This window comes from Taudactylus pleione, unplaced genomic scaffold (genome assembly GCF_031769625.1).
Source record: "Taudactylus pleione unplaced genomic scaffold, aTauple2 ptg000289l, whole genome shotgun sequence".
Classification (NCBI taxonomy): Eukaryota; Metazoa; Chordata; class Amphibia; order Anura; family Myobatrachidae; genus Taudactylus; species Taudactylus pleione.
In genome coordinates this window covers 658,796-686,184 of record NW_028284691.1, presented here as the reverse complement: position 1 = coordinate 686,184, position 27,389 = coordinate 658,796, and the positions used below count along the sequence as shown (strand labels likewise).

Here is a 27,389-nt window from a genome sequence, read left to right as displayed (position 1 = left end):
AGGCTGTGTCCAGAGAAACAATGGGCAGGTGCGTTGTGTAGCCCCACAGATTCTCGCATTAGCCCTGCAGACAACCACATTAGCATAAGGTAGTACATCTGGCTCCATGAATTCTTGCAAAATACAGCTGCTTTGCGTCTGATTCAGAATCAGGCCCTTTATATTCTTTAGCTTCATTAGATCTGTTTATCTGTTTGTGCTTGCAGCAAGATAGAAAGAGCCAATTACATTATTAATTATTAAACACATTTATCCAGACAATGGGCGGGATGCAGGAAAAGTAGAAGTGCGGTCAAACCCCGAAACTGTGGGTTTGACCGCATTTCTCATATGCACCAAGCCCCGGAGTGCATAAATGCCTATGGGCTTCTATCAGGGGAGTTCTGAGCGAAGGATATGATCAGATCCCTCCCAACACCCCCTACGGCACGAGCGTCCTTCTGCATATGCGCAGTAGGATGTCAGAGACCCGGAAGTCCCTCCATCGCAAAGGGCTGCTCTTACCGAGAGAACAGTCCTTTGCGGAGCCTGTCATGCAAAGGGCGGCGGCGTGCATCGCCTCCCGCCTGCAGTGTGTCATGCATCCCGCACAATATGACAATATATATATGAAATCAAGAGTTAAATACATTTTAATTATAGTTTAAAATAAAAAGACAAAATTGCTATGTAGATAATTAAGAAGAGACCAGGCAACTCACGCTGGCAGATTTTGCCTGATTTGCTGTATCCTGGCATACAGTCACATTTAAGGCTTCCTCCTAACGTCAAACAACGAGCATTTGCCCCACAATTCAGTGCTTTGCAGGACAAGGATTCTGAAAAGAAACAGAAAGCAGATATTTACTAACAGAGGGCCTGATTCAGCAAGGATCGCAATTGCAAAGGTGCATGCAGGTAGCTTTTGCAATTCCGTCCTTGCTGATATGCAAATGCAGCTGGAGTTGTATGACACTGGAGGTGTATGACCAGGACACTGGGCTTGCCACTCCCGGAAAAGGGGCGGACACGTCCCCGTTTCCGGGAACGCCTGCCGATCCCGCCCCTGCACCGCCCTTAAATGCCTCTGCCTGTCAATCAGGCAGAGGCATAGTAGGGTCTGCGTGCAACTACGCAGGACCCATTCTGCACAATTGCAGAATGGGTCCTGCGCACACGCAGAGTCCCGATAATAATGAATCTGCGATCAGCAGTGCACTTGCATTCCATGCTGAATCAGACCCAGAGTGTGCTGAGGGCCTGATTCAGAGATGTACGCTAATGCAATCACAGCTGCGATTTCAAGCAACACAGCAGCGAATATATGCTGATGGTAGCAAAGATCACTCGAGCATAAAGACGCCCACTGCTGCCTTTTTACCTGCGTGTGGCGATGCATACAGTAGCTGCGTAAATATATGTAACATCGGCGCATATCGGCGGCCATCTTACCCTTGCGGCAGATCGACCTGCCGTAGCCTTGAGAGCTCTTCTGACATGCACAGCAATAGCAGTGGCTAATTATGCACGCCCAAGTAACGGCGTTTAAATGGACAAGTGCACGCTTGCGTTTTTCTGACCACTCCCCAGTACCACCTCCAAACGCTGACAACCTGTCAGTCACTTTGTGATGGGATCTGCATGCACGATGGCAAATAATCGCTCAATCTGCGTGAAAATTGCATTAGCGTCCCTCTCCGAATGAGGCCCTGAGTACAAAGATGAATGTGGGTTCTGTTGACAGATAGTAGCCAAATATTCCTCAATTGTCCAGGTCCATATAGCTGCTGCCCAGCTTACCATGCTCACATGTGGAGCCCATGTACCCAGCTTCACATGTACAGCTTCCATCCCCGGTTATTCCACTATTACAAATCCCGTTTTTGCATTGACAAGCTGAAAAGAAAAACCATGAGCGCTGTTTATTTTTAGATGTTACCAAATAAATACAGGAAATTATTATGACAACGTTTGATTTATTACAGTGAGCGGAAACTAAGAGGCTCTTTAACAGAACCTGTAGGAGGCACACAGGTGCTGGTAAGTACTGCAAGGACAAGGATCAGGACACATATTTGTTTTATTATGTATTTCAGAAACTTGCAATGTCCTGAGCTAAAACCTAAAGACAATTAGGGATTTGTCCCAAAATAAAACAACTTTGCTGGCTTTGGTGCTTTGGAGCTCATTCAGACCCGCTCGCTAGATGCATTTGCTCTCTCCCAGCGTATGCAAATTCAGCACAGGCCCAGCAAGGCAGGCGATCGTATGGCAAGGCATTAGCACGCCCACTATGTCTTGGCTTGCGATCACTTTATGTATGCAGATGCCCACCAGCTATTCATAAGACGCCCACTTGCGCACGTCATCTCCTAGAAGTGCATGAAAGCATTGGTACATCGAGCACCATCGGATGTGCTCACAGCGCTTGAGGTTGACTATAACTTTCCACAAGCACTGCGATCACTTCAGTGTGAAATACAACCAGGTGACGTGTACTATGACGCTGCCTGTTAATTATGCACGCCTCTGAAACGGCGTAGAAACACTCAGGAACGCCTGCGTTTGCACCTCCACTCCCCCGTGTCTAGTGGCCTGCCCCTGTTACCACCCACAAATGGCCTCTCCTGTCATTCATTCAACTGGGCTGTCTATGCTGGGCGAGCGAGCGCTTCCTGATCTTTCGCAGTGGTTCGCACATGCGAATTGCGATGTATACGCATGCGCAGTTTGCAAAAATCACCCAGCTTCGAGCGATCACTTCCTAGCGAGCGGGTCTGAATCGCTTTGTTCACTGCAATAAATTGTTCTACATATAAAATCAGACAAGTACACAGCACTAGTCTTTTGTGTTATGCATGCGGATACATAAACATTTGTTGAAAATAACCTTTTGAGATGCAGTAGAACTGCATTATGATCCTTAGAATATAGTATCACACAATGCGTGTCAATAGTATGCATTATGATCCTGTTTAGTGTATTGACATATTAGGGCACTAAGGCCCTGACAGAGAGCTCACTCTGAATCAGGGCGTCTTTTTTTTGTTATTTTTATGGAGCGGCCTCCTGGCCGCTCGCATTGCTGTGGGTTGCCACCCACAGCTAATGCGAGCAGCCAGGATGATGGTCGCGATGGTCAAGACCATCGCGACCATCGGGCTTGCGACGAAACCCTTGTGGTAGGGTTTCGTTGCCGCAAGCCCCAGAGAGCTTTCGGCTCAAACAGATGTCAGTGGGGCCACCCCCAGACTGTAGGCGTTCTCATGGAAACGCCTCCATCTGGGCAGCCACCCCCCCGGCCCGCCCACCAAAGGGGGCATGCTGTCACTCAACATCGACAGCACGCCCCCTTTGGTGCGAGACCCGGAGCGATGGATTGCCCGTCGCTATCCGGGTCTCATGCATGCGCACGACGGAGCTGGCTCCGTCGTGCGCATGCGCTCTGGGCCACCATCGACCCGGTTGCGAGCGCTCAGCGCTTGCGACCGGGTCTGAATCAGGCCCTATGTTCATCTATTGGGTCATGATGTTCTGCTTTGGGCCAGGGGGAGTGCAAAGCTGTAAGGGTATAGCACTAGTGATAGATGCAATGAATTTGCGCCTCAGTGATGTTACCAGTTACTTGTACATTGAGTAGGTGATTTTTTTGCTATCAGGGCCAGCAAACTTATTAATCCTGCTGGAACCACAGTCTGGGGTAACCTATTGACATCATCATCATCATCATCATAGCCTATCCTCAGCGTAAAATATTAATCATGGATATACCACTTGAGGATCTGGACAAATTGATTTTGCATCAAGGATAATGCATTTTTTCTCTTCTCTGCAATATAGTATTTAGCCTTCCTGAACAATTAGCAGCCATACAAGAGGCCGCTGCAACACTATTTCAGTCACCTTTGCATAATATTATCATTATGAACCTTCTGGTCAACTTGATTATAATTTAGCAACTTACCAGAGTTACAGTTCACTCCGTACAGAAAGGGATCAGCACACCGATTGCAGGTAACGCCTGTGAAGCCCTCCTGCACATACAAGAGTTAAGACAATGATATATTGTTTAAATTATATGAAAGATGTATAGCAAATAAAAACACATTAAACATACTGGTTAAGTAAAATGATGTATAATGGGTTTAGTTACCATTTGTATATAAATAAACACAACCATTATATAAAACATGGTGTTGCTTATCAGGGGAGATATAGAAATGAGAGAAGAAACACACGATGAGACATAGTATGGTCTTGTGGAGAGAGACGTGGGTATAGCAGATCACCTAAATAAATACTTATGTTTGGTATGTACAGTACAGAGAGAAGTCAAGTGACCCACAGGTAATTAGCAGGAATACTGATGCAAAAACATTAATGGATTCATGTCTGAGCTCTCAAAATGTAAAGTAGACCTATGACTAGAGCCAGATGGGATCTCAGATCAAAGAGTGATAGTTAGGAACAGTGGGCTCGATTCAGACCCGCTTGCTAGGTGCGTTCGCTCGCACCCAGCGTATGCAAATTCAGCAAAGGCAGGCGATCGCACGGCAAGGCATTAGCACGCCCACTATGTCTTGGCATGCAATCGCTCTGTGCATACAGATGTCCACCAGCCAGTCTGAAGATGCCCACTAATGCACGTCATCTCCAGGAAGTGTATGCAACCATCGGTAACATCGGATGCGATCGTGGCTGACCATACCCTACCGCAAGCACTGAGAGTGATTCAGTATGATTTTCAACCAAGTGACGTGTACTATGACGTTGCGTTTTAATTATGCACGGCTCTGCAATGGCGTTAAGATGCTCAGGCACGCCCGCGTTCACACTACCACTCCCCTGTTTCCATCGACCAACCCGTTACCACCCACAAATGGTTTGTTCTGTCACTCAGTCTAGCGAGCAGTCTATGCACAGCGAGCGAACGCTTCCTGATCACCTGGACCTGGACTAGTTTGAGCACGCATGCGCAGATTGCAAACCATCGCCAGCCACGTGCGAACGCAGCCTAGCGAGCGGGTCGGAATCGAGCCCTGTATTTAATAGTAATATTCAACTAGTCACCATTAACGGGATTATTCCCACAGGACTGGTAAAGAGAAAGTGAGGTCCCTTTACACAATAGAGGGAACTTAATGGAAACATTGCTGAAAGACCGATTTGGAGAATATCTTTTATCCAGGAATTTACACAACCCAGGTGACTAAAATAATCTGAAATAGAGACTTCTAGATATTTTTTCTCCAATTATTGAGGAGGAAAGGGATCTAGGAGTCACTTCAGGGCTGACTCTGAGTTGGACATAATGCAGAAGTTCACGCAAATTGGTGACTTTAAGCGACTACACATTCGCCTGAATCACTAAAGACCTCCATGGCGTATGCATCCTATGGTGTCTTATAGGGGAGCTATGGGAGGGTTGCAGGTGCGTCACATGAGTGGTTGCGGACTCGGATGCTTAATCGCGTGGTTTGGAGGCCGTACTCTGACAAAGATTCTGCACTTACCGTGTGGCTGGTGCAGGTCCCAATGGTGATTCTAATGGCTGTGGCTGGGCGTCTCAGCCTTTCAGCAATTGGGCACATGCCTGTACACAAAGCGTACAGAAGGGCTTATACTGGCAATAGCAGAGGCGACTACAGCAAATGACGCTAACACATTCTGAACAATGTGCAGCTCAGAATGAGTCCTTACATGAGCTGGTGTAAAGGTAGGACACTGAGAACACACCCATAATACTGTAGCTCTGGAGGACATACCTTCAGGAGCACAAATTGTACATTATGCAGGTGCTTGGAGCTTGGTCTATAAGCGTACCAGGCAAGGCAAAAGGAACCCAGTATATAGCATGGACCAGAGACAGGAAAGGGAGGTACAAAAGAAACGCTCAAATACGTATATGAATTGTTTTAACAAGGTAGCAGGAGAGAGAGGAGTACAGAAAAAATGAAGTGGTAGAACAAGATGGAGTGAAGCAGGTTTAGGTCAAATTTGAGGAAGTTTCTTTTACTGAAAGAATAGTTGTTAGGTGGTATAGCCTTAAAACATAGGTCACATATGCTAGGTGAGTTTAGATATGTTTGGGATGCCCAAAAGGCGATTGTAGATCTGGTAACAAGGTACAGTAAGAAGCAAATCGCGTCTGAGGTTTTCAAGCAGATGGGGCCTTACTTATCACAATCTGAATTATGTGGTAAAAAAAAAATCCCTAAATTCACACCATGGAAATGTCAGGAATTTAGCATTGTGCTCTTGCTGGGAGACAGGCTCTGATCAGCGAAGAGCTGGAGCAGACCTACTTCCTGGTTCAGGTCTTCCGCGACTAATGTACCCATCAGCCACCGCATGCATCATTGGGGGGCGACAGAGAGGTATCCCTCTGCCAAAAAAATGGTGTTATTGTAGCCCATAGGCTACTATAGGCTAACGTTATCTTCAGGTGGTGTTAGCAGCCCGGTCCAAGCTCCAGAATTCTTTGTATTCCAGAGCTTGGTAAATCTGACTACACAGTATTCCCGATAGAAACATACAGAGGCTGCTTTTCAGACGGAAATGGAGGGAGATATCTGCTGCAGTCCCTCCATATTCCCAGGGATGCTTAATATAATTGCGGATACCTCCCCAAAAAAGTTGTTTTTAGGGGATATCCCGCAAATATAAATAAAGTAGATGGGCCATCTTATTTACTATCATTCCCCCCCTATATTTACAGCTTAATATTACTTGCAGCATTGTTTCAGGATAACTGAACATACAAAAATAGATTTTCCCTAAATTTAAGAAAATTAGGTTTCATTTGAATCTGCAATAACACATACAGTAGTGCTTGTCACATTCCTGGGGCTGTGTGATGCTGCAGAGGAGATATGTACGGGACTCCATAAAGTGACAAAAAATATATATTTGCTAGTTATGTATGGGTTGGGTATGGGATGGCGGCACTCAGGACCCGGCAGCAGAATCCCTCTCAGTAAGTATCCTAACCCCACCCCTAAACCTAACCTCCCCTTCCCCGCACCCTAAACCTAACCTCCCCCATAGTGCCTAACCTTAACCCTCCCCTAGTGCCTAACCTTAACCCTCCCTTAGTGGCTAATCTTAACCCTCCCCTAGTGCCTAACCTTAACCCTCCCTTAGTGCCTAACCTTAACCCTCCCTTAGTGCCTAACCTTAACCCTCCCCTAGTGCCTAACCTTAACCCTCCCCTAGTGTCTAACCTTAATCCCTAAACCTCCTCCTAACCCCACTACTTACCATCAGGATGCCGGTGGTAGGGATGTAGGCGTGGGATTCTGACTGGTGTTGGGTTTCTGGCGCCATCATTCTGAGTGCCAGTATGCCAACAGCTGGCAATTCAACTACAGATATGCCCAGCTACATTGTTGCCTGTAGCGCAGCGAATCGCAAAATGCGTGGGTCGCTCTGAGATGCACTCCCGTGATTGGAGACACGAATTCTCGTCTCCATAGGATTTAATGGGAGACGCACTCCCGAGTTCGGAGACGCGCGTTCGCGTCTCCATAGGATTGAATGGAGATGCACTCCCGTGATTGGGGACACGCCATAGTGTATCATGGTGTATAGCGCGATGCGTGCGCACGTTTGTGGCGTGGTCAGTCACAATGAACTTGGGCTCATCTGCACGTCCCTTGTATACTACAGAACAGCAGAAATCAGCAGGTTACTAAAATTACAGTGATTGGTTGTGATGCAGCTTTAAAGCCATATTATGAAACAGTCTATTTAATCATTTGCAGACATTGGCCTGATTCTGCGTCACACGCAATGCCTATATGAGCGCAAGTCGCCAATGTTTGAAGTTCATGTGTCTCAATTGTTACCGCACCGAGGGCCTGATTCAGAGATGGACGCAGTTAACGTCGCTGCTGCTAATTCGAATATAGCAGTGATGCTGACAGGAGGTGTCTTACCACCCATTCCCACACCTTGTTCCGCCTCTTCCATCAGAAGCAGTCAGATACATGCGTTCGCTTTCTGAGCTTGCTTCAAGTGATTTCCACGCAAGTTATCCTACACAAGCTATGTGTAGTACTCACTCTGCATTAGCCCCATAATGAACAGTCCAAAATTTATTTATAGTAAAATCAGTTGGAGAGTTGCAGAAAGATGAGGTTGTAAAATATCAGTACACATACGTCACATATACAAGTCCCATTGCCTTGGATTCCATCCATGCAGGTCCCATGACCACCGCAAGGCTTCAGGACTCCCCCAGGACATTCTGTAAGAAAATTGAATTAGAATGAGCATTTGGCACTAGGCATTTTTATTCTCAAAGGTTCTACCCAGGAGTTACACTAGTCTTTAGTCACAGACATAATTACTTTTTTCAGTTGCTTTCCTTATTTTGTGTCCTTTTTGCAGCACGTCTTTGAGGCAACCAGATCACCATTGTTCCTGGGGTACTTCTTAATTAGACAATGAATCACTGGTTATAGTACACCACTTATCTTAGTGTTATTCTGTAACCCCAGTAACTGCCGTCGTATAGCAAAAAGGCCACTGAGAGCTTACGGGCTGGATTAAGTGTCGCACATGATTTCACGCAAACGGCCAGTGTCTTTTCGTTTGCACATGCATCTAGGTCGCACTGTGCATGTGTTTGTACAGAATGTCAGATCGCATTTAGTCGCGCGTTACCAGAAATATATAGGGCGTTCCTGGACAGTGACTGGGAGGTAACTGGTTGGTGGCTAAGAAGATACACGAGATGTTGTATCTTATGAGAGGGTTGCAGATGCTGAAAGACACACCAAGCAGTATTTCAGCATTCACAGAAGCTGACAGGGGGCGTCTTAGTCTTTGCACATATGAATGCACAGGGATGGCCTTTGTAGCGGCATTTGCATAAAGACCCAGATGCGATTCCAGCAAAAGACGCAGACTTGGCCACGTCTGTGTCCGACTCAGTCAGCCCTTGTATCTTAATTACAGAGTGCTGAAACCCTCCATCAGATAATTAACCAGTTACTATCCCCCACTCCCAATTCATAAAGGAAGCAAGAATCTATCTGTTCAGAGACCAAGGGTCTATAGATCAAATAAAAGCAGACTGATTAAGGAGATATATAATAAGCATAAAAATACAATGTTTACAGTTATAATGATATGATTCATAACGATGTTACATACATACTGTACAACTACAAAAGCACTACAAAATAAAAAGGGAATTGTAATAGAATAATTGCTCTGCATGAGATAACTACTGTAGGACTGCTATCTGCAGGTGCCCTGGCAGGGTAGGACAGACTTCGCAGTTAGACTAGGGCCACATAGAATGAACCATGAGAAAAGGGAATCCTTTTATCAGAGTTGGCCATCGACCACTGATGTCACTAATGCTCAATGGTTTTGCCAATGATGGAGGATTTCCAATGGTTGTCAGGCATTGACAGCAGTGGCACAATTTTTTTTTAACAGGAGCAGAGTTTAGCCCTGCCCCCTGATGCACCACTAAGCCCCATCTTATTCCCTGATTGGCTCACAGCACACGTGCAGCACAAGCAGGGATGTCCATCAATAAGTAAAACCATTCATGGTTTCCTGATATTAATGTTAAGTAGCGATGGCATCATTGATGGAGACCATTGAGGGTTAACCCTCTGATGGCCGTTCCTTAAGTTTACCAACTCTTCTCCTCCCACCTTCAATCACCCCCTGTGACTCATAGAAGAGGTGTGTGTATAATATAACACCCCTGCATATTCACAAACCATATTTTCTTTCTAATGTTGTTACATGAATTAAACCTTTGTCCTTACATTGTGCACACCTAATTTAATTTTCAAAACATTTCATTCAGATGATAACGAGATGCAATATTTTATTTCTGTACAGTATTTTAACCCTCTCATTGTCAAGTTAGTACTTCTGGTGGACACACTAAATCAATTTTGTCCATTGTTTTTCTCTACCCAAGTGGCTTTATATTGGTTTTTTTTGTGTGTGTGTTTTATTTATGGTGCCACGGTTGAATAGATATATTTTTCATTTATGAGATAATACACTGACAATGAACAAAAAAACAACCCATGAATTGCTATTCAACTGTTACTGTATAGCTTTTTATGATTGTAGGGAATACCAGTGGGTGTGCTTGATAGAATTTATATTTATGGATCTCATGTAAAGTTGAATGCACGAGTAATTACCACTATTTGTGCAATATGCATATTTTCTGGAATTTACATAAATTGTGAAGAGTAAGCAATTTGCGGAAGCTGCCCTAGTAGCGTAACATACAGTACACTGTATTGTATCGGCGTAGCTCTCCAGTGTATTAAGATGTTCATACACGGTGCGATATAGCAGCCGATCCGACGGATTGGTACGATATTGCTGCTATATCGTACTGTGGGCCTGATTCAGACCCGCTCGCGAGCGCTGAGCGCTCGCAGGCGGGTTGATGTTGCCCAAGTGCGCATGCGCATGACGGAGGCTGCTCCGTCGTGCGCATGCGCGAGATCCGAATAACGACGGCCAAGCTGTCGTTATGGGTCTCGCAGCAAGGGGGTGTGCTGTCGATGGTGACTGACAGCACGCCCCTTTGGTGGGCGTGCCGGGGGCGTGGGAACGCCTACCGTTTGGGGCCGGCCCCACTGACATCACTAGTGATGTCAGTGGGAGTGCTTTTGCTCTGATAGAGCCAAAAGCATTCCAGGGCTTGCGGCAGCGAGACCCTACCGCAAGGGTCTCGTCGCAAGCCCGATGGTCGCGATGGTCTTGACCATCGCAACCATCATTTTGGCCGCTCGCTATAGCTGTGGGTGGTCACCCACAGCTATGCGAGCGGCCAGGAGGCCGCTCCAAAAAGGAGGAGGGACGGCCCTGATTCAGAGCGAGCGCTCTGTCAGAGCGTCCGGCTCTGAATCGGCCAGTGTGTGAGCATGATATCGGCCAGTGCGTGCTCCAATGGGGTCGTACATCACACCTCCAGATCTTACTGCAGGTTCACTTATCTGGGGATACGATGTACCATCTCATGCAGCGCTCTTCGGGTGGGGGAGGGGGGTGCCAGCATATCGGGCGGTTGGCCACCAGAACGGTCGGTGTGTGAGGACCGCCCGATATGTCGGCTGTCGTATCCCCCGTTGCATCAACTTTTGGTGTTTAAATTTGTACAAATTGGGAAATATTATACTTTGTTTCTACAATTAAACACATTAACCACCAGGGGTGTTGGGAATATTGGACATAGTCCTAGTACTGTCATCACTGAGTTGGTATCTTAGTGGGAGCAAATTGTGTGAGGGGGGGAGGGGCAGGGGGTGGATGATCAAGCCTGATCTGCTTAAAGAATTCAGCCCCAAATGTATTCATGTTGTCATTATAGCGAAGAAGCATCATACCCTATAGATTGTAAGCTTGCAAGCAGGGCCCTCTTACCTCTATGTCTGTCTGTTATTACCCTGTTTTGTTCTATCAATGTTTCCAATTGTAAAGCGCAACGGAATATGCTGCGCTATATAAGAAACTGTTAATAAATAAATAAATAAATAAATACTAGGGGTTCCCCTGCTACAGAGCTTGCAAAGCCTAGTGCAGGTAATGGCAATTTCAAGGGGACCCCATGTTTTTCATTCTGCTGATGTTTTTGCTACCACCAGTTCTAGGTTGGTAGCACTAGTGCAATATTTATTTTTTTAACAAGTAAAGCAATATTCATGCTGGTGATCATCATCTTGCACCAGGAAAGAGGCAGTCGCGATACTTACACCTCTACATAGCTTATGTGCGCTAATATGCCCTTACTATACTTGGGCAACATCAACCAATCTCTACACCTCTCAAAACACGCCGCCCCCCCGCCCACACACACACACCCACACCCATTACGCCTCTGTAAAAGTAGAGAGGTACAATGGAGAGGTGCTTCTTTTTATTGTGCATTCGTAGTATGGAAAAAAATGCATTCTGTGGGGAAAAAAGTCTGTAAAATTAATTTCTACATGAGCCCATATTTGTGCAGGTCATAAGGTTTGTATTTGTAGTTTGCTGTGTGAATGTGTGTATTTTTTATTTATTTTATATCCACTATAGGGGAAAAAACTATTTGTATTACTAGTATACTAATAGGTGTATGTTTACTTTCTATAATTTATAAATTATATTTGTATGTCAGGGAAACAGAGGGCCGGATTCAGAGATGGATGGAATTGCATAGCCGCACACACACACACACAAGCAGCTGTGTAAGTCCGTCCATTTAAAATTAGAGATGTGCGGTTCGGTTTTACTCGGATTTACTCGCATATGTTTGGATCTCAAAAATGGCATCCTATTGGCTATCCGACTGTCACGTGTTTTGTATAGCCAATAAGAGAAATCCGAACTAATCCGAACTTGTGATAATTTGGCTAAAGCTTCCCATAGCCTGGCCTGGTCCTGGCAGCTTGCAAGGCCAGGAAGTCTGCGTGCACCCACCCAGACCCTGGCCTGGACTCTGCGATGGGTCTGCGTAATCACTGTCCCGATCGCAGGGGCAAGTTTGCACACACGCACTGCGAGTCATGCGCAGTACGCAACAATGGGCCGATTGCGTGCGTATTAGCAACTGCGCCCCCTTGCTAAATCAGGCCCAGAGTCTCTCCATCCAGCAGGGTTTCTAGACAGCTTGTCTTCTCTTCTCTCCACTAGTAGTTTGATTCTGTCTCTGGGGAGCATCACCAGCCATATGATTTCTAATTATTTATATATAAGTTAGTTATAATAATATACATTACGTACCCCTGATACCATAAGCATGTTCTTCTATACATGCTAAGGTTGAAAGGGATGTATGAGGACATACCCTTGTATAAGAGTCCAGACAGACCTAATAGATGGATAAGCAGAAAGTGTATAGCCCAAGCATAATTACTTAAGCGTTGGACTATGCATTCTTTGCCTGTCCACTGCACATTGTCCAGATGAATGGACTTAGGAGCTCATTCAGAGTAAGACCCGCTCGCTAGATGCGATCACTCGCTCAGAGCGTATGGAAATTCGGCTAAGTTACGTCAAGGCAGCTGCTCGCAGGGCAAGTCATAAGCACTCCCACTTTGTTTTGGCGAGCAATCTCTGTTTGGTTGTAGACGCCCACCAGCCTGTCTAAAGACGCCCACTTGCGTACATCATCTCCAGGAAGTGCATGAAACCATTGGTACATCGAGCAGCATCAAATGCGATCGCAGCGCTTGAGGTTGACAATACCCTGCCACAAGCACTGCGAGCACTTCAGTGTGAAATTCCATCAAATGACGTGAACTATGATGCTGCGTGTTAATTATGCACACCTCTGAAACAGCGTTGCAACACTCAGGCATGCCTGCGTTTGGATCTCCACTATCCCGTTAGTAGTGCCCTGCCCCTGTTACCACCCACAAATGGCCTCTCCTATCACTCATTCAGATGGGCTGTCTAAGCTGGGCGAGCGAGCCCTCCCAGACCACTCGCAGTGGTTCACGCATGCGTATTGGGATGCATACGCATGCGCAGATTGGAAATATCGTCCACGAACGAGCGAGCAGCTGCTTGCGAGTGGGTCTGAATCAGATCCTTAGTTATTAAGTATTAAGAATCATTATTTCACTCAATGGTACCTTTTCAGACTATGATTGTGCATATCCACTTCCTTGTTAATTATTATTTTTTATTTTGTTTGTTTTTTTCTTGTTCTTTAATTTTAACTCTAATACTCATTGATTTTCTTAGTGCTTTATTGTATAACTTGTTTTCCACATGTGTATTTTATTATTATCTTTTTAGACATAATTATGTTTTATTTTTCAGTCACGATCTCCTAGTAACATTTAATTCAAACTGCTGCAAGGTTTACAATGCCAAAACACCCTCTTGTATATATATTTATGAAACTAGTAAAATGTGAAGTTAAGGGGCCCATACATTAGCAATCAGATAAAAAGCATTCACCAATTCTGCGTTTTTCTGATTTAACAATTCACCAATCCATACCACCCAATAATTGTAAAGCCCTGATCAGGACTATGATGCACACTCACGCCCCTTATGTATTCCTTTTGATGGCATGGCCGCACGTCGTGCCCCCATTTTTCATTATGTCAGGGGCTTGCTCAGCTCTCCAGGAGCCGCTAGACAGCCCCCAGTCTCTACCAACACATTGTGGTTGACATGCTCATGCGTATGATAGAGTGTTGCCACTGCAGCCTACAGGTGGGGTAGCGGGACAGTGCCGGAAAAGCAAAAAGAGGGACTGTCCTGCTAAAATCGGGACTGTTGGGAGGTATGACCAATCCACTAACATGTCCCCATACATTGCAGATATTTTACAGTGATTCGCAGATCATTTTCATCCGAAGATCAGATCTGCAAATCCTGAGAGTGCCCATTTTAATAGTAAAATACCAGTAACGGTGTGCAAATTGGCTGGTTGTTATTGTTACCATAAACTAGCAATCTACAGCACGATTGGTCTGTGAAATCCAATATGTAGAACAACATTATTCACCATTTCCAATAATTTTTTGATCAGAATCTGAGATCTGTGAAACTCATACATTGCATTTTTTTTACACAATCATCTTGAAAATGCAGAATTGCCCCCAATTAATTGCTGACATATGGGGGCCTTTATTAAGAATTGTGTAGCCATGATTATGGAGGTTTCATAAAACAGAACATTTCATACACCAGTTATCAGAAATAGCCCCACTATTTATTATGTATATCGACTATTCTACAACATATTTGTATATATTGTTTTGTTTTTTTTTCGTTTCTAAACAAGAGGATAGATGATTGAAATAAAATAGAAATGATTCACAAGCTCTATGATTTATTTGCTGCTACATTAAGATAATAAACATTACACCCAGTAATAATGACTATTCTCAGGACTTCGCCAAATGTCCAAACCATTGGGTGAGTGCCAGCTTATTGACATATTAAAGGTCATTTACAGTGAAAATGTACAAAAGCTTTGTGCTCTTGTGTTACTTTTGCTTTGCTGTTCAAGGAGAACAATTAGACAAAACGAAAGTGCGGGTTGTACATGAATCTTTTTGGACCTAGTTCAGAGTTGCATGTAGTCTTCGCCTGTGTTCAGGGATGGCCACATCTATGTGGGCGCACAGCTCCTATACATCCCCTTGTGAAAGTAGCTGTCATCACTCTAGAACATATTTGCACCAGTCTAACTTTGGTGCAGCTGATCGGTTTGAAAGCGTTTACTCACTTCTGAGTTCTGCCCATGACATATGACTCTGAATCATGCCTAGTTACTCAGAGTTGCAAATGTTCAGCGTGGTTACATGCGGTGTGAAAAATCGCAAGATCTGTTCATAAAATTGGCTTAAAGGCATATCTGCATGAAACTCGCCTGCAAATCACTGTTTCACACGCAAATAGACAGGTATTGGCCATCAGATTACATTTTGGAGACTTTACAGGAATACAACTCGCGGATTTACTAAGATTCATGTTTGGAAACACGATAGAACATGGACAAAACCTGCAGCAAAATAGAAGAATCACATACAGTAGAAATGCCTGTGAGCTGCATGTTGTGCTGAATCACTGCACAGATCAGTGTGATCTGTGCAGGTTTCTGTGTCTTACAGTGTAAAGAAATGGTTATAAAACAGAAAAAATATGGGTTTTGGTGTCCTTCCCAAAAGCATAACTAGCCCCAGACCTCGGAGCCTGTCCTAGTATTGGAAAAACAGTGTGAGGTTCCCCCGTATTTCCAATAACAAGCACCGGGCTCAACCAGCAGGGGGTAATGCCATACCAGGGGGACACACATCATAGGGTCCCCCTGCCATCACATTAACCAGCTCCAAACTGGTTACCCCAGCACTGGGATTCCTCGGTAAGTTGGGATGCCCCTCGAAAAAAGCTGCCACTTCTATTTTTTAACCAATTCTTTACACTGTAACACACATAAGCCTGTACAGATCACACTGATCTGTGGAGTGCTTCTGCACAACATGCAGCTCACAGGCAGGCAGGTCTATTGATTTAGGGCCAATATGACTGAACTCGCACAAGACCAAACACGATCAGTATTACCATCAGTAAACTAAAGACAGTCAAACACGATTGTTAGTAAATCCGTGGCTTGAAGTGCAAAAAAGTCAAGCAAATCCCAGCATTGCCCAGCGTGTCAAGTCTTGGCCAAACATGAATTTTAGTAGATTTACACCCTAGGGTACTATTAGTTAGCAAGAAGATATCATTCTTATCATGGAGATTCACAGAGCCAGACTCTGGCATATGTGCATGCGTGAGCCAGCTTCCGCGTGTGCAGTAGTACTGAAAGCCTGGATCAGTTCCTCTATTAGGAAATCTGAAAAAAAACCCTGTAAAAAATAAGTTCAAAATATTTGAAAAGAGGATGCAAAAACTATTAGCTATTGAAAAAATGTTTTATTTAAAGATAGAAGTATATTTACCGGAGCGATTTTTTTTAGAAAGGCTTTCCTATGTAAAGGGACATGCAGTATCATCACTGGCAAAGCAGTAAAAAAAGCACTGGCAAAAATACCCATTTATGTGGGCAGCTGGGATTCTCACCCTTTGATAAATATGCTTGATCAGATTTTCTTCCTCCAATCAAAACAAAATGCATTCCAGATATGACTTGTAATACATTACAGGTTATTAACTCTATTTTACCATCTAACGGACTAAGGGGTAAGCGGCCGCTTTACATGTAGCGGCCGCTGATTGGCTAGCAGCCTGTGGGAAATAACAGATGATCACCGTCACCTGTCATTTCGCGAGGTGCAAGTATTATGTCACAACATATACTTGCACCTGTCTGAATGGATCGCGTAGCTCATTTTCTTATTTTGCTGAGAACCCTGGATGCTACTGAGAGCATCGCGAGGATGGAGGCGAGTATAGGACCTTTTTTTCAGGTACACCCGTGGAATCTACATTGGACAAGGGGACGTGAACATCTGGCAGCAGGTAAGTATGTGTGAGTGAGGTAGGTGTGTAATAAACTTTTACTGTATACGGTGTGTGTACTATCTTTGTTTAACTATTTTACAGTGGGGGTACGGGTGCAGCCAGGTGCTGGTTTCTAAATTACGGGGGAACCCTACTCATTTTGTTCCCCGTAATTTTTGGAACCAGGTTATGCTTTTGGGGTGTGGGGGGACCCTACGTCTTTTTTATTTATCATTTAACCGGTGTTTTACAGGTACAACACACAAGCAGACTTCACATATCTCACTGATATGTGCAGGCTGCTCGCTCGGCAGAGTTTTGTAGAGAGAAAACACTGCAATCTCGGGTGAGTAATCTCATCTAAACTTGCTACTCGGGGGAGAAATCTCGGTCTGCTTCACCATCGGCCAACTCACTTTCAGCTAAACTCACCTCTTAGTAAATTTGCGAGTTGAAAAATGGGAAAATCACCCGAGTTGCGGAGATGCTAATCGAGTTGAAAAAAAAAAACTAGATCAGACTCGATTGTTAGTAAATTTACCCCTAAATGTTTTTGTTTGCCACTTTAAAATGGCTTCAGCACAGGGGTGTGAACAGGATTACCAATGAGAAGTCACCATGTCAGTGATTGTGGCTTTTCATTGGTCATCCAGCTCAAAATACCCACAATACATTACACAGCCCCGACTTTCAGGGAATCAGTAAGTAGCTGAATTAGCCAATCATGAGCAAGTTAGCTACATACCTGTGCAAGTAGTGCCCCAGTATCCTTTGCAGCATGCTGGTTGTACAATGGATATCTGACAGACGTGAGTGCAGCCCTGTTGTGAGAATACAACTCCTCCCATATCCACTGAATAACTACAAGAGAAAATCAGAGAGACTCTACAAGTAATACCTGTAATACCTGCATAGCAAAAAAAAAATCTGCTTAAAAGGAGATGTTATTGATATTTTATTATAAAAAAAGTATACAACATTTACTTATTTAGCATTAAATTATATAAGTATATGGGAGTACAATAACTAATTTTAAAGTTGAAACAGCATTATATTGAATACAAGATTTACATTTACAGGCCTCAGTTTATGGAAAGGCTTTATACTTGTTTGCCTAAGGCAACAGGGGCACAGGGCCCATTTCTCTGATTTTATATGTTAATAATTTAATGTCGGGTTCATATATTATAGACGTTTAACCATGGACTAAAGTAGGGCTGGTTTACTCCCATGAATTTATGTTATGCAGCAGGGATGGAGGTTTGGGACGCAGAGCAACAGTCAGAAACCTTACCTGCACCCAGCATTTCCCATTCCAGAGCTTAATTTTACTGCATTCCTGGGACAGGTGTACTTATAAGCTGCCGCACATGACATGCAGTCTGAGGTTATCTTCAATGTTTTCTTTTCATCACAATGTTTGAATTTAAACGGTAACGACTGTAACAAAAACAGTAGAACATATATTAGGAAGATGCATTTAATATGGGTTTTACTGTACATTGAGGCTTTGTCGGAAAACGATAACTAGTCATGGATAGAGATGTATCAAACCTTGGAGAGAGAGAAAGTGGTGAAGTTTCCCAAAGCAACCGATCAGCTTCTAGTTATCATTTATCTAGCTTATACAATGACAGAAGCTGATTGGTTACTATGGGCCATTTATCTCTCTAATGGGTTTATTCATGATGACCCCGATAATTAACATTCTAACTCGCCACGAACGCCAGAGCAATTCATCAATGCTCCGGCGCGGAGACAGCTGATCCGAAAATCAGCTGCCCCCGCGAGTGGCTTCACTGCTCCTTTCAGAGCAGTGACACTATGACACTAGTGCACAAGAGCCCCAACATCTAGCAGAAGGAGTCGGATAGGGGCGGAGGGATCCCTCTTCTCGACCCGGGACTCCTTCCCATAGGGAAGGAGCAGGTAGTGGGAGCACTCACCATCTGACTGGCTAATGCTCCCGCAATCAAGCTCCGAAAATATTGTATTTTCGGAGCTTGATGAATTCTCTCGCCATACTAGTGTATGGGGACAGCGGGCCATTCCGCCAGAGGAAGGTAAGCAGCAGATATCTGTGATACTAGTGTATTGGGACAGCGGACCATTCCGCCAGAGAAAGGTAAGTAGCAGATATCTGTGATACTAGTGTATGGGGACAGCGGGCCATTCCGCCAGAGGAAGGTAAGCAGCAGATATCTGTGATACTAGTGTATTGGGACAGCGGACCATTCCGCCAGAGAAAGGTAAGTAGCAGATATCTGTGATACTAGTATATGGGGACAGCGGGCCATTCCGCCAGAGGAAGGTAAGCAGCAGATATCTGTGATACTAGTGTATGGGGACAGTGGCCATTCTGCCAGAGGAAGGTAAGCAGGAGATATCTGTGATACTAGTGTATTGGGACAGCGGGCCATTCTGCCAGAGGAAGGTAAGCAGGAGATATCTGTGATACTAGTGTATGGGGACAGCGGGCCATTCTGCCAGAGGAAGGTAAGCAGGAGATATCTGTGATACTAGTGTATGGGGACAGCGGGCCATTCCGGGAGAGGAAGGTAAGCATGAGATATCTGTGATACTAGTGTATGGGGACAGCGGGCCATTCTGCCAGAGGAAGGTAAGCAGGAGATATCTGTGATACTAGTGTATGGGGACAGCGGGCCATTCTGCCAGAGGAAGGTAAGCAGCAGATATCTGTAATACTAGTGTATGGGGACAGCGGGCCATTCTGCCAGAGGAATGTAAGCAGGAGATATCTGTGATACTAGTGTATGGGGCCAGCGGGCCATTCTGCCAGAGGAAGGTAAGCAGCAGATATCTGTAATACTAGTGTATGGGGACAGCAGGCCATTCTGCAAGAGGAAGGTAAGCAGGAGATATCTGTGATACTAGTGTAATGGGACAGCGGGCCATTCTGCCAGAGGAAGGTAAGCAGCAGATATCTGTGATACTAGTGTATGGGGACAGCGGGCCATTCCACCAGAAGATGGTAAGCAGCAGATATCTGTGATACTAGTGTATGGGGACGCGGGCCATTCTGCCAGAGGGAGGTAAGCAGGAGATATCTGTAATACTAGTGTATGGGGACAGCAGGCCAATCTGCCAGAGGAAGGTAAGCATGAGATATCTGTGATACTAGTGTATGGGGACAGCGGGCCATTCCGGGAGAGGAAGGTAAGCAGGAGATATCTGTGATACTAGTGTATGGGGACAGCGGGCCATTCTGCCAGAGGAAGGTAAGCAAGAGATATCTGTGATACTAGTGTATGGGGACAGCGGGCCATTCTGCCAGAGGAAGGTAAGCAGCAGATATCTGTAATACTAGTGTATGGGGACAGCGGGCCATTCTGCCAGAGGAATGTAAGCAGGAGATATCTGTGATACTAGTGTATGGGGCCAGCGGGCCATTCTGCCAGAGGAAGGTAAGCAGCAGATATCTGTAATACTAGTGTATGGGGACAGCAGGCCATTCTGCAAGAGGAAAGTAAGCAGGAGATATCTGTGATACTAGTGTAATGGGACAGCGGGCCATTCTGCCAGAGGAAGGTAAGCAGCAGATATCTGTGATACTAGTGTATGGGGACAGCGGGCCATTCCACCAGAAGAAGGTAAGCAGCAGATATCTGTGATACTAGTGTATGGGGACGCGGGCCATTCTGCCAGAGGGAGGTAAGCAGGACATATCTGTAATACTAGTGTATGGGGACAGCAGGCCAATCTGCCAGAGGAAGGTAAGCAGGAGATATCTGTGATACTAGTGTATGGGGACAGCGGGCCATTCTGCCAGAGGAAGGTAAGCAGGAGATATCTGTGATACTAGTGTATGGGGACAGCGGGCCATTCTGCCAGAGGAAGGTAAGCAGCAGATATCTGTAATACTAGTGTATGGGGACAGCGGGCCATTCTGCCAGGGGAATGTAAGCAGGAGATATCTGTGATACTAGTGTATGGGGACAGCGGGCCATTCTGCCAGAGGAAGGTAAGCAGCAGATATCTGTAATACTAGTGTATGGGGACAGCGGGCCATTCTGCCACAGGAAGGTAAGCAGGAGATATCTGTGATACTAGTGTATTGGGACAGCAGCCATTCTGCCAGAGGAAGGTAAGCAGCAGATATCTGTGATACTAGTGTATGGGGTCAGCGGGCCATTCCGCCAGAGGAAGGTAAGCAGCAGATATCTGTGATACTAGTGTATGGGGACAGCGGGCCATTCTGCCAGAGGAAGGTAAGCGGGAGATATCTGTGATACTAGTGTATGGGGACAGCGGGCCATTCTGCCAGAGGAAGGTAAGCAGCAGATATCTGTAATACTAGTGTATGGGGACAGTGGCCAATCTGCCAGAGGAAGGTAAGCAGCAGATATCTGTAATACTAGTGTATGGGGACAGTGGACAATCTGCCAGAGGAAGGTAAGCTCCTGCTTTACCTTCTTGATGAATGGCCCGATATTCATTACCTGCTTTTGTGAAAATTAAGTAATGATGAATAGACCCATAAAGGTCTGATACTTCTCTCCCTATATCCAGTCTGTGTCAACTGTCTCTTCTTGGCTACAACTATTTTGCATAATCTGGGAACCGTTGCATGACTATTCCAATATTTTGTCATCAATTATTATTTAAAGCATGTTGCCTAAGCAAGGTTAGCCTTGTACAGTACATAGATGAGTAAGCCAAAAATATACCAAAAGCAAGAATGTATTGCAGGAGATCAGTATACTGAATTATTAGATGTATTTATTTATACGAGGGTAATTAAATAAATAAGGTGACAAGACCTTTCATTGCGTAAATTTATTCAACTTGTACATATATACGTATAAGCCACACTACCCATTGCTAGGTGAGTGACAGTAAGTCAGCGTTTTTTGGGGTGGTAACGGGGATGGTCAGAAAAACTCAGGCGTGTCTGTCCGCTGGGACGCCGTTTCATGGGTGTGCATGAATTAGCCATTGCAATTGCATATGCAGCATGAGAGCTCTCTGCGTGTGAGGAGAGCAGCAGTGTTTGCGGCTGTCAGACATGCCATACATGGCGTACATGTTGCGTGACTGCTTGATGTGCATCGATGTTACCGATGTATACGCAGAAGAGCGACATTGGACGGATATGAGAAGGCAGCAGTGGGAGTCTTTATGTCGGCTGTGCTTTGACAGGCATTAGCGTATTTTATCAACTGCGATCCGTAGGCAATTGCGATTGCACTTGCATCCACTGCTGAATAAGGCCCATAGTCCACATAATTGTCGAAGCGTTTGTTCCAACAGTGCACCAAGGCATCTTTCCCGGCATAGAGGAAATCCGTGTCAAGTGGTTTTGTGAACTTTTGTGAGTTGCTTGAGTACCCAGTGTGAACACTTTTTCCTGTACCCCAGCTGCTTATGAACGACGTTGTGCAGCACAAATTGTCATCTGAGGAGGACGAGCTTGTTGGGCAGGATCGCTGCTCATCTTGAGCATCTGTCCTACCGTATCAAAGGTAGTGCACCAAACCTGTTTCCGTGACATGACGTTATCACCATACACCTCCACAAGTTGGCAATGAATTTCAACAGCTGATGTGCTCTTTAGATGCAAAAATCTGATCACACTACGCGCTTCAATGTTTGACCATATTTCTGCCAGCCGCCCCGCCATTCTACAGCTGATGTTGTGACATATGAGGCGCAGTCTAATGATCCTGAAGGGAAGCAGTGGTCTACCTGTTCTGGCCTGACATGAAATTAGAATGAATACTTGTTGAACCATCCAGGGGCGGCTCTAGGTCCACTAGCACCCTGTGCGAAAAATGTTGGAGTGCCTCCCCCTTCCCCAACCCGGTAATATTTTTGTTAACGGAACAAAAAGAAATTATAACATCATAGGTGCACAGGGCCCTATAGGGATATCTCCAGTTTATGGGAGATAATTACCAGTTCTGTGGCAGTTCCTCTGGAGTTTCCAATTAGCATGCCCACTGGGGCTGGTCACCTATTGGTTAGTGGGCATTATTCCAAGGATTTGTTTGGTTCATCATCTATTGATAATTGGGATCTCCAGACTATAGACTGTGGAATAAAGGGATACCAAATCATTGCGTTGGACCCCGTCGCAGCTTTTGGACCATCGCTAGAGGGCCCTGTGCCCCTATGATTGAAACTTTGGACTATGTTTTCATATTATGAACCAGACTCATATGAACAAAGATTGAGTGCACTTTAAACTGACCAGGTGTTGGTATAAGGCCGTTAATCACTGTGTATATGAATAATTTTTTTATAATTCTTTATATTACAACATTAAATTGGTATATTTTTAATCTTTATATGGCACCCATTGATATGTACTGTATATCTTTAAATTCCTTTTATAGAGCGCTGTTTAAGTTTTGTTGCAATCAGTTCAGCAAATGCCCATTGCCCACTGAAATCAGTCACACACAGTTCTCCTTAGCCAGCCTCCCCTCCAGGCACTCTTCAGCCCCCCACCATCAGTCTCGGCTTAGCAAATGCCCATTGCCCACTGAAGTCAGTCACACACAGTTCTCCACAGCCAGCCCCCCTTCAGCCCCCCACCATCAGTCTCAGCTCAGCAAATGCCCACTGAACTCAATCACAGTCACAGACAGTGCTCCTTTGCTAACCTCCCTCAGACTCAGCACCTGCAGCTCACACTGAATAACTGTGCTCCCTTCCTTGCTTACCACCTCTGCCACTGTCCCCCCCCCTTTCCCCCACTCTCAGCACCTGCTGTCAGCTGAGCTCATATCTACCACACCACACTGGTGTTGCTGCTCAACATCTGTCCCCCCTCTCCCTTCCCCAGGCTCACCCTGCACTGCAGTCTACAGGCACCTCACCCACCAGTCCAGTGACCACCACCACCACACCCCCCTCCTTATTACACACATAACTAGTATCAGACTATCTCTACTAAGACTATCAGTAGTTCTTGACTCCTCATGACCTGGCTGATCCCTCTCCAGCCGGGCTCTATCCTCCAGCAGAAGCAGCTTAGCTCTAAGTTAGCTGTGTTAGCCAGGACTAATAGTAGTGGTCAGGCGCTTGGCTGAGGGCTAGTGACGTGTCAACTGCAGTACTCGCCACCGATCTGTAGAGAGACTGTCTCTCTCTGTTCTCGACTCCTCTAGTCCTCCTCGGATCACAGACCTCCGCTGGTCCAGGCTTCCGCGGACCACACCCACCGCTGGCAGACCGACGCAGCCAGTAACCGTCCGCTCGCTACAGTCAGAGCGTGGAGTTAAAGACGGCATGGGCAGGGATGGCATCACACGCCATCTCTTAAGGGTTCACGTCACATCAATCCCGGCCCGCCCACAGCTGCCCAATCCTTGCTGGCTGGCTCATAGTATAGGCCAGTGTTGGCTAACCTTGACATTCCAGCTGTTGTGGAACTATATATCCCAGCATGCCCTGCCACAGTTTTAGCATGCCCTAATAGCAAAACTGTAGCAGTGCATGCTGGGTTATGTAGTTCCATAACAGCTGGAGTGTCAAGGTTAGCCAACACTGGTATAGGCAGATGGGTGTGTGCTCAAGGCCAGGAAGCGGGGCAGGCAGCGGGGGCAGGCGCAGCAGGCCCGCAGGGATTTTTCAGATAGGCAGTGACAGTTAAAGGCAAAAGGGCCAGTCAGAGAGGGAAAAGGGTGGTGGGAAATTGGCGTGCCCACTATGGGTGGCGCCCCTGCGTGGCCGCCAGGGCCGGTTCTCCCATTACGCATGGTACGCAGCTGCGTAGGGCGCCACATAGTGGAGGGCGCCTCAGCTGCGTACCATGCGGGCCGTGGGCAGTCTGTGTCTCTGTGACACAGCTGCACCGCGTGTGTAGCGCTGACAGGACGGAGTTCAGTCAGCACTACACAGTGCCAAACACACAGCTGCTGGCGCCGGCAGCATCTTCCGGCTCCGGCGGTGGGTAATGGGAGAGATTACGTCTCTACTGCGGGGGGGATTACTACTGGGGGCACTACAAGGGGGGGCTACTACTGGGGGCACTACGAGGGGGGCTACTACTGGGGGCAATACAAGGGGGGGCTACTACTGTGGGCAATACAAGGGGGCTACTACTGGGGGCACTACACGCGGGGACTACTACTGGGGGCACTACAAGGGGGGATTACTACTGGGGGCACTACAAGGGGGGGATTACTATTGGGCGCACTACAAGGGGGACTACTACTGGGGGCATTACTGCTGGGGGCACTGCATAGGGGGGGAACCTCCACTGGGAGGACTACTACAAGGGGGGACTACTACTAGGGGCACTACAAGAGGGGGGACCACTACTGGGGGCCCTATATAAAGGGCAATACTGGGGGTACTGCATAAGGGGGGAACTACAACTGGGGCCACTGTTTAAAGGGCACTGCATAAAGGGTACCACTATTGGGGGCACTGCATGGGGGGACTACTACTGGGGGCACTATATAAGGGGCTTACTACTGGGGGCACAAGGGGCAATGCACAGGGGGGAACCACTACCGGGGGCACTGTAAAAGGGGCACTGCATAGGAGGGGCACCAAAAAATATACTCGCTTACTAAAAAATTTGGGCTAGGGCCGGCCCTGGTGGTCGCTCAAGTGGAATGTGTCTAGAGCCGGCCCTGGAACCATCCTCATATAGTACCAGCATTATTCAGTTGTGCTTTACATTTGGGAAGAAAACAGTAATAAAAGAGATTGGGTAATAATACAAGTTATCGATCCAGAAGGAGGGGGTGGGGGCAGGGTCGGTGCAATGTTTCCAGGCACCTTATGCAACACTTTACCCACTGCCCCTGATCCCTCCAATTCATAAAATGCCATGCATTAGTGTCCTCAGTTTATAATATGCTAAACAGCAGTGTCCCAAATTCATATTAAACTATACAGAATATGCCACACAGCAGAGCGCCAAAATCCTAATGTCCCTCATAACACTGCCTCCCAGGCCCGTAACTAGGGTAGTGTGACCAGTGCCGTGGCACAGGGCACCACAGGTCAGGGGGCGCTGTTTGGGCCTGTCAATTTCCTGTTCATTATCATTCTCACTTGTAGCTTCCTCTTATTTAATCCCCAGCATCTCCTGACTGCCCCTATCTCTTTCCTGGTCCTTCCCCATGATGCAATGGCCCTTTTTCAGGTGCACTGTCTTATGTCCCTATTTAAAAAATGGGGGGGGGGAGGGCGCCAATACTCTCTCTGGCACCAAAAAGTCTAGTTACTGCTCTACTACCTCCTATTCATAGTGTCACACATCTGTGCCCCAAATTTATTATATGCCACACAGCTGTGCCCCAAATTTATTGTATGCCACATAACCATAAATTATGCCATATAATGCCCTCAATATATATGCCACAGTTGTGCCCCAAATTATTTATGCCATAAAGCTGTGCTTCCAATACATTATGCCACACATCAGTGCCCCAATACATATTTATGCTACACATCTGTGCCCCAATATAGAATCTATTTGGGGAGTGCTCAGTTATAGTTTCTTTTGTACAGTATTTGTCCCAGCTAAGTGAACAGTTAGAGGTTTAGGGTAAATTTACTAAAGTGAGAGTTTTTAGAAGTGGAGATGTTGCCAATAGCAACCAATCATAGAAACAAGCCAAGCAGTGGCGTCATAAGGTGGGTGTGGGCCGCACCGGGTGTTATCTGCAGACTTCCCCTCAGTGACAGGAGCTGGGTGCTGCACTGTATAATAAGTGCAGCACTCGGCTCCTGACAACTGTGAGGGAGCCGGCCGGCACTGCACACAGTGCAGTCCGCACCCCCCAGCCCCCCAGTAATAACGGGAACATGGGGGTTCGGCCGTAAGGACACACGCTCATGTGCGCAAAGTCACGCCCCCTCGGGATTTCCCCTGTGGGCCAGTCCGACCCCGCCCGGAAGGAGAGGAATGCAGGAAAGAGAAAAAGAGCTACTATCACTGCTGCTGAGTGCTGCCTCTATCACACTAAAAGGTGAGAGTGCAGTGGCGTGGGCTGGGCAATATCCAGAGGCTTGTTGGGACTGAAGAGACATCCCTTTTTCTTTTGCTTTCTCCTGGGGACTCAGCGGTGCCCTCCAGTGGCCGGGACCCTTAGACAGCTGCCCAATGGCAGTGCAGGGCCTTATACAGGTGTGCGGCACATCAGGGCAAGGAAAGAGCAAAGACTGCTGCTGCTGCTCACACCGTGCGCTGTGCTGAGCAGCTGCTGCCGTGAGGAGGGCTCCTGAATCTGCCACTGAACTGACAGACAGAGAGGTAAGAGGGTCCTGCTCGCAAGTTTACAACCTACGGGGAAATAGGCCTGTGCTGTTGGGTAGTACAGCTTATGGAGTTTATGTGGATAGGTTTGCCTGAAGAGGTGTGCTGTCAGGGAAAGCTTGATGATTTGGAGGCAAGAAGAAACTACCTTTTTTTCACAAAAATTTCCAACTTCACAAGGAGTATCCCTTAGCAAAGGGTCATTTTTGATACATGTGTACCTCCC

The 27,389-nt window shown here is 46.2% G+C and overlaps 1 protein-coding gene across 1 annotated transcript in view; it reads right to left on the bottom strand.

The window, feature by feature from the left end:
• Nucleotides 1-18,282, bottom strand: part of STAB1 (stabilin 1) — a 490,754-nt gene extending 472,472 nt beyond the window's left edge. The window contains exons 1-6 of the mRNA XM_088482458.1: nt 18,218-18,282; nt 17,669-17,784; nt 8,142-8,227; nt 3,944-4,013; nt 1,780-1,875; nt 702-818 (exon numbers count right to left, since the gene is read on the bottom strand). Of these exons, the coding sequence (XP_088338584.1) occupies nt 702-818; nt 1,780-1,875; nt 3,944-4,013; nt 8,142-8,227; nt 17,669-17,784; nt 18,218-18,237 (505 nt within the window). The 5' untranslated portion in view covers nt 18,238-18,282. The remainder of the gene's footprint in view (nt 1-701; nt 819-1,779; nt 1,876-3,943; nt 4,014-8,141; nt 8,228-17,668; nt 17,785-18,217) is intronic.
• Nucleotides 18,283-27,389: the final 9,107 nt, after the last annotated feature.